The sequence below is a fragment of the Scaptodrosophila lebanonensis genome, unplaced genomic scaffold (genome assembly GCF_003285725.1).
Source record: "Scaptodrosophila lebanonensis strain 11010-0011.00,11010-0021.00 unplaced genomic scaffold, SlebRS2 tig00000110-arrow-arrow-pilon, whole genome shotgun sequence".
In the NCBI taxonomy this organism is placed as follows: domain Eukaryota; kingdom Metazoa; phylum Arthropoda; class Insecta; order Diptera; family Drosophilidae; genus Scaptodrosophila; species Scaptodrosophila lebanonensis.
This window is the reverse complement of record NW_022060573.1, coordinates 1,447,088-1,459,525: the sequence shown is the minus strand read 5'-3', so window position 1 is coordinate 1,459,525 and position 12,438 is coordinate 1,447,088. Positions and strand designations below refer to the sequence as shown.

Sequence of the window (12,438 nt, the reverse complement as noted above, 5' to 3'; positions counted from 1 at the left end):
TTCGACCGGGACCCCCGGAACTGCCAGTTCCGGGCGCCCGCCCGAGCAAGCTCACCGACGCCGGCAGGCAACCGACGTCGCCGCCGTGGGCACCGCGGGGGCCGTCGAGTGAGAGAGCGACGCCAACGGATACAGCAGGCGCGGCTGGAGGAGCAGCAGCGAGAGCAACGCCAACGGGCACAACAGGCGCGGCTGGAGGAGCAGCAGCGCGATGAGAGGCTGCGGCGTCGGGAGCAGCGACAACGCGAGCGAGACGTGGAGGCGCGTCTGACATACGCCAGATGCCTGCAGGAGCTGCAATGGCTGCATGCAGTGGGGCCGCAGGTCCCCTGGCCAGTGTTTATGGCGTGGGGCAGAGAGCCCGATGGCACAGCGAGCGAGCAGCCGATGGTAGTGCTGGAGAGGTGCGGCGGCTCCACAAAGCCCCTTGCTTGGGCGATGTTTTCACCGGCGGAGGCGCATGGCTTGCGGCGGATGGCCGAAGAAGGAAGGCTTCCGATGGTGGCGTTGGCAGCCACCCCCCTCGACCGGATCGTGTTCCGCTCAGGAAGGAGGAACGTGCCCCGCTCAGGAAGGGGGGCCGTGTAATGACGCGTTGCATACCGCGCGTCATTACGAGTAGTCGTAAGAATGAGTATTTTGTAAAGACTAAGAAGCCATGAAGGCAAGTAATTTAAGTTGAGTTAGTTAGTTCTTTTTTGGCTCATGCCCAACGCGCACTGAAGCGCTGTATGATATTGGAAATAAAACAACGTAAAAGAAAGACACGTGGTGAAAATTCTTGGCATACCGCCCTTTTATTTTGCACATATTTGGTGGACACCTCGGCACTTTGGGGTGCCTAATTTATTTCAGCATACTCTGGCCGGCGAGCATACCCGCGGCAGAGTAACAACGTTACAAAACTTTAACTGTTCGTTTACATTTTTACTTAAAGTAAACTAAGCTAAGGCCGCGTAGCTGCGCTGCCCGATACGCCGGCAGCGGAGCGGCTGCATTATATACTAGCTTATATACTCAGCGCTGTTGGCAGCGAGAGCGCAAGAGAGTATGTTATGTGCACTTGAGGTGGCTGACACTAATTGCACTGACGCTGCGCTTATGTCGCCCAATGCATGCGCGATCATATTACGTCGCGTATGGATTGTGTTTAGCTCTTGAGTTTGTATAAACATTGCAACAAAGTGTTACAGTGTGTATTCCTTAAGTGTGCACACTACAGTATACTTGGTTTTTCACCATTTTTCCTGGGGCATGAAAAAGGGGGGGTTTTCCGTGGAAAAATTGAAACACAATCAACACCCCACAGCCCAAACGGTAATAGTAAGGAAACTGAAATTTAGGCTCAAGTATCCTGTCGTAATGTAGGTGCTCACTAAATTTGGAAAATTCGAGCTCCAATGGGGGGAAAAGTAGCTCCAAAGTTTGTTTGAAAAATCCGCATTTTTCAACCGATCGACTTAAAGCTTAGTTTCTAATTTCGAAATTTGTGTTGGAGCTTGAATTATTGGGGTTTTAATATTTATTCACTATTTTAAATGAAAAGTTTGTGTTATAAATTTAGTCCGATCGATTTAAAATTTGGGTAATGTAATCTACGTAACTAAATATACAACTTTGCATTCAAGGATTTTCAAAATATGCATTTTACAAGAGCAGGCAGAACAAACAATACAAAATATAAAACAGTTGGGGACAACTGTATACATACACACACACATACAAACAGCTGTTCGTGTAGTTGCGTGCAAACGATTGAAATAGCCAAAGCAAAATGTGAGACACTAATGTGTGAATGTCCATACATATGTGCACATCTATGTATGTACATATGTATGTATCTACATATGTTTGTATGTACATTCGTCTTGCACTGACAGAGCAAGAAATGTTAATTAATTGAAACATTTTACATTTTTAAAAGTAATTTTTTGGCATTAGGGTTCTCATTAATAACTTTATGCCGCAACAACAAATATCAAATAGTTGGGGACATCATATACACACACTCACACACACAACAAGCAACAGTTCGTGTCTATGTGTGCGTTTCTCTACGTACGGTTGAAAAAGTAAAGAGAAACATACATATGTATGTATGCCTGTGTATGAATATAGCATGTACACTCGTATTAATGTATACATTGCGCAATCGACCACAGTTGTTTGATTGTAAATAAAATAATGCTCTAAAAACAACAACAACTGCAAGTCATTGGCTCGCTCTTCTTCTTTCGTTTTGACCATTTAATGTTAATTGCAAAGGCAAAACGCCAAAAGTTTACAGTTACCGTCGCTAGGCAACGACTGAGTAAGCGATAGTAAAGCATCGCTGCACGGCATTGACACGAGTGCCGTGTTTCATATTCCGAGTTTGTGCGTGACCGTATTGACTCAATATGGCACGAAAAGACTCAAATGTGAATTTAAAATTAGGATATACCCTTAAAATTATTCCCCTTTTTTGCACATAGTCTATCTTAAAACGTCGCGTGTCTCTATATATAAAACAGTTTGTCCTGAATAATTGGTGATCAACGCACAGCCCAAACGGTAAAAGATGAAATTTGGACTCAAGTATCCTTTCATAGTATCCATCATAGTGTAGGAGCACGCTAAGAAAGGCTTTTGAAAAATTGTAGCTCCAAAGGGGGTAAAACGAGCTTTAAAAAATATTAGTTATAGTGGTCATGTTCGTTTAACGAAATAGTTTGGCAAGAACAAAAACGAACTTCTGAACAATTATTGTCAAGAACAGAAAATGTTAATTTAAATACCTGAAATGCCTTCCTACTGGTAACTTATAAGGTGAAAACATATGGGTAGGTTATGCACACACAAAATAAATACAATTGGAAACATTATATTGAGCCGGGTTAAGACGGGCAATACCTGCTAGTATGTATATAAACTTCTGTGTGTTCGCAATGTCCAGTAACTCTTGCTGGACATGCATATTCTTAATCAACTGCAATGTATGTACGTGTCGCCACAAATGTTAAATATTTCAGTTAAGCATTTATTTCGTCCGGTGGTTTCGATCGAGAAATTACAGGCAATGTTTGCTTAAAATCTCCGCGAGAAATATCAATGCATTCCGAATGATGCCATGAGGTATCCCATAGTCTACTCTAAGAATGTTCATTAATAAGTATTTATTATAAGGTGCGCGAAATAAGTAAGTAGGACAACACATTTTTTTAAGTAACAACTCAACTATACATTATATTTCAACAAAGTAAATTTGTTTTTAAACTTAAATAGGTAACAATTCATATGAATCTTTGGCGAGGCCATACAAATAAAAGTAATAGATAAAAAAATAAAATATATCCATGCGAAATAAGTAGGACAAATTAAAAAATCGTACTTCTTGATTTTTATACCCTATACCCGTAGGGTAAAAAGGGTATATTAGGTTTGTGCAAAGTATGTTCATGCAGAAGGAAGCATCTCGGACCCCATAAAGTATATATATTCTGAATCAGCATGACGAAAGAAATCGATCTAGACATGTCCGTCCGTCTGTCCGTCTGTCGATGGCGTCCTCATTTCAAATGTTACCTAAACCAAACTTTGCACACATAATTTATACATATTTATCTACTGTTGTTTAAAATATATTATTTATTATAATTATATAATTCGGTCAATTCTAAGAAAAGTTATTAGCGAAACAAATTCTGGCCAGTACAACCTCACCAAACTGCAGCAACAAGTTCGCTCTTCCTCTTTTTGCTCATATAACTCAGTGACGGAAGTTTACCTGGGTACAGGGTATTACACTGTCGGGCTTGCTCGACTGTAGCGTTCTCTCTTGTTATTTCTAAGAGAACGTCTTAATTTAATATGTAGAGTTTAAATTGACTCTCCTTTTTTATTTAACACGGCCAATATTCGTGTATAATGGATTTTTTTAAGTCTTTTAGACAATTAATTTGATTTCTATTTAGGTAAACTCGCTGAGATAAAATGCCCCAAAGGTTTTCAATTGGGTTCAGGTAAATAATTCGACCTGGCCACTTCAAAACTGTAATTCTGTGATCCGCAAAGAAAGTTTGTGTGCGTTTTGCAGTATGGATTCTCTCATTGTCCTGCTGAAATGTCCATACGTTTGCTCCGCAAAGATATTACGGAAAGCTGAAATTTTGTCTGTTTCATAAGGTTTAAGGACAAAATTTATATAAGTTAACACCCAGCAACATAACAACCAACGTTGCTGCACCCTTCCACGCCCGCCACTGTGGCCCCTTCCACACGCCTTCCATGACCATCAGCGGCGAGCGTTCAGCCGTCGAGCTGCAGCGTCAACATAATGTGGAATGTTGAGCAACTACGCAGCCAGGCTGGCTATGCCAGCGCTGGCTCCGGTCTACACAATTCTGCAGCGTTAACATAACACGAGTGCTGCGGACATTGTGCTACATTGTGGCCGGGCCAGCGACATCAGCGCTGGCTCCGGCTAAACGCCTACGCAGCACACAGGAAATCTGACGCTGCGCAACGGGCCCGAGGAACTGGGCCATCCGACCGCCGACCGCGGTTCACTGCCGCTCTGGACGACGTTGGATTTTTAGTCTTAGGTTGGATACCGTAGCGAACGGAATTTGTTATATTTTATCGAATAAAACGGATACTTGCGACATGCACAGGATACTACTAATCATTACAAGGTGACCCATGTAATACAACATGGGCAACCTTAACTTATATATCCTTAATCAGTGAATCAAGGGGAACATTTTTAATTAACTAAATAATTAATTTATTAATTAATTATTTTTTAAATCACAAATGCGGATGTATGTAACAGGCAGAAGGAGGCGTGGCTGACCCCACAAAGCATATATTCTTCATCAGCATGACAAGACGAGTCGATATAGCCATGTCTGTCTGTCCGTTCGTCCGTCTGTCTGTTCGTTTGTATAAACAAAATTGTCCACAGAAGCTAGAATAATGATTATTTTTTGAGTTTTGTTTTTTTGATCAAAAATAAAACTCAAACTGAAATTTTGTCCGTTTCATAATGATTAAGGACAAAATTTATATATATCCTTTATCAGTGAGTCAATGCCAACATTTTTAGTTAATTGTTAATTGAGCCAGAGGTAGCACTTTGCCTCTTTGTAACAAAGCACACTGCAATTGCTCCCATCGACCATCTAGGCATCCTTTCCAAAACAAAATTTTGCGACAGCGATGCCGCGTCTAGAATGAAGCTTTATCGCACTAAATGTACATACATTATTAAAAATGTATTGGATCCTCATTTTCGTGAGGACCTCAGAAACGACGTTGGAAACGCTAAATTTAGTTTGATTTACCAGGTAAACTTGGTAAAATCAAAATTAAGGAATGAAATGAATTTAAATACGCTTAACTCCATTTTAAGCGTAAGGTAAGGGTTTTTATAAACAAAATAAAATATTGTCATAAATATATTAATTTATTTTCAATTAAAGATAGGGACTAAATCATAAAAACAAATGCTGTTTTGAGTATTCATTGCCTCAAAAATGGTTGCGACCAGTAGGCAACCGAATTTATTACCCTGACGAAGAGGCAGTGAGCTTAGATGAACTGATCGAGTTATAGAAGAGAATTATAGATAGAATTATAGAATTGAACATTTTCAATTTTAATTTATTGTGAATCTTCTATAATTTTTTTACATTACAAGAATCTCATGTTTTATTATAAGCTATAAAATAAGAATATGTATAGAATTAATATGAAAACATTAAAACAGATTCATCCTTAAATTTAATCAAGAAAAAATTGTTTTTAAAACCATCTTTTTTTAAAGCTTAATTTGCCTTGGATTTAGCTTTAATTTTTTGACAATCTAGCTACTACTACTACTTTAGCTCAGAAAATTATGGCAGCACTGATTCTAGGTCGCAAAATTTGTACGAGTCCTCAAATTGCACGCGAGCTGCTTTATGTCCAGCAAGTAGTTCTGGATTAAGGAGTTTGTATACCCTGTACCCAAAGGGTTAAAGGGTATACTAGTTTTGTGCGAATGTATGTAACGCACAGAATGAGGCGGGGCGGACCCCATAAAGTATATACATTGAAAACTATCCTAATGGACACCTCTTTTATCCGGACACTTTTTCTAAAACATTGGATCGGTGTATAAAGTATCCCCTTAATTGGACACTCCCCTTGGCCGACCGTGAGTGCCCAGCCAAGAGAGTTTTCACTGTATATTGTTGATCAGGATGACAGAACGAGTCGATATAGCCATGTCCGTCTGTCTGTACGAACGCATGGAAAGTATAAGAGCTAGAATAACCAAACTTGGTATCCAGATTCTCCCATAACTCCCGTAATTCTTGGAATTTCAAATTTGGTAATTACATCCAGTTATGTGTCCGTATGTTAAGTTTCATCATGATTGGTCAACTCTGAAGAAAGTTATAGCCATAAATAAAATCGCTCCCCATGCTCTGCCCACAGCTGTTGTTGTTGTTGCTGCATACATACACGCATATAAACACGCGGAGACACGATTCTGATGTAAATGTATGCTGTTGAAACTGTACATGAACCTGTCTACAATTTTGTATATACATATGTATTGAATAATTTGTATTTAATTAATTAAATAATTTATTTAAATGTTTTCTTTTATTTCTTCCCTTTTGGTGGGAGGTACAGAGTATTTAAGAGTTGAGCCTGCTCGACTTTAGCATTCCTTTCTTGTTTTTCATATGAAATGTTTTCACAGGGCTGTAAAATTGGTTGTACTCGTCTAGTGGACACTGGAAGAGACAATTCATGAAGAATCTGTGAGGCACTAATGTTTGTTGACCGCCAGGGATTTAATTCTTCGAATATCACGTGCATTTATTAGTGGTGGCGACCAGAACGTGGCTTTTTACCATAGTTTAGTGGATCTCTCAGAAAATTTTCCACAGTACATTTATTTCTGCCCTTAAACGGGTAAAAACCGACATTTCCTTACAACAAAAATGTTTGTATTAGTATTATTGCTCTGAAAAACAGTAGTTTCAATAAAAACTCACTTTTGATTTGTTTTATCATTTAAAGATAAATTGAATTCAAAAATCTGGAAGCGTACATATGTATGTACATACGTATTACAAGAGCTGCATGACAAAAAAGTCTAAACTGTCCTAGTTACTTATTTCGCACGCAAGAGTGAGGTCGTCCGGCTATTAATAGGAATAACCGGACAACGTAACGATTTTTATCAAATATTTTATACATATGTCAATTTGAGAGCAAAGAGTAAACATATTTTGGTGGGAAGACGAAATGCAAAAAATGTATTGTGCAGATGCAACAATAAATGCGTTTGTCCTACTTTCTTATTTCGCGCACCTATGTACTTATGTTCATCGTACTAGGTACTTATTAAAAAACTGAAAGAAACATAAACAAATTTGAGAAAATTGTGGATCCGCGTAAAACAGTTTTGTTTTATTTACAAATGCCTAAATGAAATTCTTAAAATAATATTTTATTGTATAAATTATGGCCTATATTTTTATTTTAAAACATGCTGGACAATCTTTCAATTTCAAGTAAATCACTTAAAATATCTTCCGTACGCGTACCTATCTTCTTGGCTATCTCATTACGTTCCGAATGTGCTAGCAAGCGGTACGACCAAATCAGATCACCGTCTATAATGCAGCGTGAAGGATTCATTGATAATTTTTTGAGTGATTTTAAAGTACGATATTCTTTTGGATTAAGACCACACAAATGGTCTTGGTACGACAACAGCACATTTTGTAACATGAGGAAACGACGATAAACTTTTTCCGGCAGCGGCAGGCAGAATCCGAGCGCTCCGTCCAACGTTCCATACACAACGAAGTGCTTATGCTCATAAAGAAACGGCTGTCGTTGATGCACACCACGCTGATGACACTGCACACGGAACATAGTATTTACCACCTGACCCAGATGGTAGTCCGCCTTTCGCAATAATTTTTGGCCGCCCAGAGATTCTCGGGCTTCTGGTTGGTACATGTATACAATAAGATTTCGCTCGGCGTCAGTAACCAAAAAGCCAAGGTTAGTGTTATCTACCAAAAACTCGATACCAAAAACTTCCAGCGGATTGAAATCGCGTGAGGCGAGTGACAACGTTCGATATTCTTCCTGAAACCGCAGCAAACTAACAGACTTGTATACGTCGGCAATAAATATCAACGACTTCACCGTTATAATATTGTGAACATATATATTTGTGTCACAAAAGGCAACACCATTAAGGTCACCTCCGTCTCGAAGTTGCCAAATGTAGATCTTTTGACCCAGACCCGTAACTAAAAAGCCGAGTACATCGGAAATTGCAGAAACTGGGCCCTTCTGCTCTTTTTTGAAAACCTCTTTCAGTTTATACTTTGTCATAGGCTTTCCCGGCTCCGGCACTACTTCTATTATGTCATAAATATGTATATTTCCACGTGAGGTGATGTCCTCGCTGTAATTGAAATTCGTACCTATGCAAAGATACTCCTTCAGGCCGGAGCGTGTTCCCTCATATGATAGTTTTACTATTTTGAATGCGGTCACATGCTCCCACGGCTCAAACTTTATGGATGCATCCGGTACAATTTCCCATGTTTCTGGACTAATAAGTACCATTTCGAATTTTGAGCCTACTGGATAGATAAAACGTTCACCCCTGCTTTCCTCTGACAGTTCCTTATCTTCACCATTAAAGCGGTAATACTTTGTCATAAGCTCGTCCGTTTGCGTGACCAGACAGTATACGCGATTTTCACGATGATAGACAATTTGCCGTGGAGTACAGCGTATTGGTACTTTCCGCAAAGGCCAGGTGGAGTCATAGCTTAGATACGTAGGAAGCACAGCTATCTTCAGTTCGTAGCTGTTGTCGAAATATAAAAAGCCATTTGGTATGTTCACATTATTGAAAGCTGCAAAGCTACGAACACCGCCGTTTCCCTGAAATTTATGGATCCGGAGCTCGCCTCTACCAGTTAGGAAGATAAAGCAGGGGTGTATTCCACATAACATGATACCGGCGATGCCACCCACATTGGAAAAATAGCGTAATTTCTGCACGTATTTTAGTTGCATGTTATACGACTCTATGTCTTCGTTATCATCTATTTCTATGTGGCTAGACTGGTCAATAAGATTAAGTTGTTCGAGCTTTCGGAATCGCAACTTTAGATGACCGTTTGGATATCGAAAAACCTGATATATGAGCAATTCCAGCTGAGTGAGCACCAATAGTAAAGGCCGTTGTCCATGTGATCCCAACCCCACCATACTGATTTCAAGAGGCACCGGGGAACTTGCGTGCTGTGGCATGCAAGCATGTAGAATTCCTTGCTTAGAGTTTTCGTGAGTGAGTGTAACAGGTACAAATTCCATAGCATCAGTCAGCACTGTTGCACCGTTGCCAATATCATTAACCAGATAGACAAGCTTCATATCGGGCATTGAATAGATCTCTAGAGTTCCGTTTATGCGTGTGACGATGAGCCAATAAGTAGGCTTGGCATGCAAAAGCAATCGCCGCCACCAGTCGGAATTTTTCTGCTTAGACTGCTTGGCCAAATCTGCCATGCTGTTTATCTTAAAGGCATTCCCAGCATCGCCATAGAGCAAATCTTCTTCATCCTCGACTTTCATGTTTGGCTCTGTTTTCATGCAGCCGCCAAAATTATTGCCAAAACAACCACCTACGTTGTTTGAAAGATTTAGCACATCATCTGACTTGGACGTAAACAAGCCTGACAAATCTTTGTAGGCGGATAGTGTCACCACGGCGGGCGTGCTGCTGATGGTGTGCTTATTAATAGCTAAACGAGGCAAGCTTCGAGTTTCCCGCAACGCTAGAGTTATGACCTGACCATTACGTATACGCAGACATACATAGGGATCAGCAATCGACACTTGCACTACTGGTGAGCCTACATCGACAGGTACATTCTGGAGTAGTCGAGTGCCTTGCAACAGGCGCACCTGCCGAGAAGTTACCTGAACAAAAATGAAGATATAAAATCAAAGTACCCAACAATATAAAAATGGGGACTAACCTGCACTATAAATCGACTTTGGCCAATATTTCCGACAAATATTGTGGGCTGGTTTACGGTAAACCCAGTGTTTTCAATTTCGTTAATCTCGTTACCAGTTTGCAATATTAAAGTAGAAGAACCTTGAGATAGCAGCAAAAAATCATGATGATCCTGGCGCGCAGTCTTCTTGGTGGAGTCATCGAACACTGTCCATACATCAAAACACCCTTCCAGTTCAAAGCTTGTTATTATCTGCGGATGAATGGTATTAACAAGCACACATAAGGCACCATTTTTTCCATGTCCGGTGGCACCCACTAGCTCAATTTTCAGATCATTCAATGTTTCGGCCTGTGGACGCAAAGTTGTGCCATCATCCTCAAACTCAACGCGCTCACCGGCACACATAAAATTAATAGGCGCTACGTTGAGCAAGCTGTCGCAAACTTCAAACACAAACTTGCGTAGTTGGAGGACTGAGGTTTTAGCTCCCAAACCGTACACCTCGAGCTCCTCATCCTCAATACGCCTGGCCTTGGTCTGTGGCGTCACATCTAGTAAATCAGTTTCACAGAAATTCTGGACATTACAATCTTCAACCTCTGCATCGTCCAATGTAATGACTGTACTCTGATCCTCCTCCGCAAAGTGGAGTAGTAGTGAATTTCCGAGACGTGACCCCAAAAAAATGTACTCCGTCTGACAGACGCAAATACAGCTGGTCAAAACACTTGAGGCTGCCTTGTGAAAATAAAAATTGCGTACCATTCGCATTGAGTCCACGCATATCGTCATAACGTAGAGGTCGCCAGTGCGCAAGGATACTACCAGCTTATCAACATCGATGAACGCGAAGTTGGCACAATCCAAGCTGATGCGCACTCCATCCTGTGGCTTCAGCGGAAAGCTTGTGCTATTCTCAGCGGAGCTGTTAAGGCTAACACCATAAGGTGGAACGCTTTGGTTTAGGTAAATCACTGCATTTACTGTGAGGACCAGACAACCTCCAATGGGTTTTTGTATGGGTAACACAAATAGACTGTCAAATGGAAGGCTATTTACAGTCCAAATTATGGGATGCACGCGTTGTTGTATGTTTAGGGAAATAGCTACTAGTACACAAGTATCAGATCGCACTTTGATGCGGCCAGCAAAGGTACGCACGGGCTCGTAAAGTATAAGCAGCGTAGGCTCGTAGTAACCGTGCAAAAACTGTATGTCCAACACGTTATCGATTTTTTCGTCTAGATCACGAAGTGCTATAAGGTATGACGCCATGATAGGAGTGCGCGTGACTAAAGCGGTTGGCGCTTTCTTTATTGGCTTGACGTCATCAAGTTCGATTTCGTCTAAACTATTATCTTTTCGAAAGGGTAGCACCACAAGACGCTTGCCGTAGACCAGCATGACGGCACACCGTGCATCTGGATCGACGCGAACAACAGGCACATGATAACGGCCAGTCCAACCACCGCGAATATCCTCCTCTTCAAAATAGTGCAACGAAAGTGTTTTTAATGCAAATGTATCAGGATCATGCTGAAGAACCGATAGCTTGGCGTCTTTGAAGCTAATAAGCAGTGCATCTCGCATAGCACCTGCTAAAGAGACACATTGCAAAGACATTACATTACCATAGAGAGTGTACGTGGCAAGGCACTCCAGACGCATTTTTGGAGCTACTCGCATATCGTTGAGGTTCTGCTTCTGACGTTGGGCGGCGTCTATGCTGGGTGAAATTCGGTAGACTTTTAAGACATTGACGCCAGCCACGACCAGATTTTCTTCGCTGTTGTTGAAAAATCGACATGATACACAGAACTCCACCGCTGTTGCGGAGTGTATTTGCTTGCATATTGAGAACATATTCGTGCGGATGTCCTTGGAAACATAAACAAATTATAACTTTTCCATTATTTTCACAAAATGCGGCGATTAAAATCATTCAAGTAGAGACGGGAGATACATGAGAATTTAAGTAGGATCTAGGAATGTAAGAAGAATGGATGTATCGAGCATCGACGATGTTTTTAACACGATGTATCGATGCTTATCGATGTTTTTTGCTTCCGATGCACCGTCGAGCCATCACCCATATGTTCAAACATCGAACATTTTTCATGTTCTGTTGGGCGGTCACGTTTCTTTGTGCAGTTTACCGGAGAAGGTATATTTGTATTTTACATTTTTTGATGTTTTCATTAAAATGTGAATGTGCTTATATACCCAGTTCGGCTAGAGACCATTGACTTCGTATGACATCATGCGTTCATGGAGAATAACATGAAGTCGGATGTAGTGGTGGTGCAATTAGGGGTAGTCTTGCAATGGTTTAGCTAGTATAGGCCTACTGCTGGGAATATGTTACATTTTTAAGTATTTTATCAACATTTTCATTTGT

General features: G+C 40.8%; 1 protein-coding gene across 2 annotated transcripts; it reads right to left on the bottom strand.

Moving 5' to 3' along the window:
* Positions 1–7,428: 7,428 nt before the first annotated feature.
* Positions 7,429–12,135, bottom strand: LOC115628159 (cleavage and polyadenylation specificity factor subunit 1). Of its 2 annotated transcripts, XM_030524131.1 has the most exons (3): positions 10,803–12,135; positions 10,056–10,736; positions 7,429–9,996 (listed from the first exon to the last, which is right to left on the bottom strand). In XM_030524131.1, the coding sequence occupies exons 1-3, from the start codon at positions 11,901–11,903 to the stop codon at positions 7,522–7,524; spliced, it is 4,257 nt and encodes a 1,418-aa protein (XP_030379991.1). In that variant the 5' UTR covers positions 11,904–12,135; the 3' UTR covers positions 7,429–7,521. The 2 variants fall into 2 exon arrangements, with proteins under 2 accessions (XP_030379991.1, XP_030379989.1); XM_030524129.1 differs by having other exon boundaries at positions 10,056–12,135.
* Between the last annotated feature and the right edge of the window lie 303 nt (positions 12,136–12,438).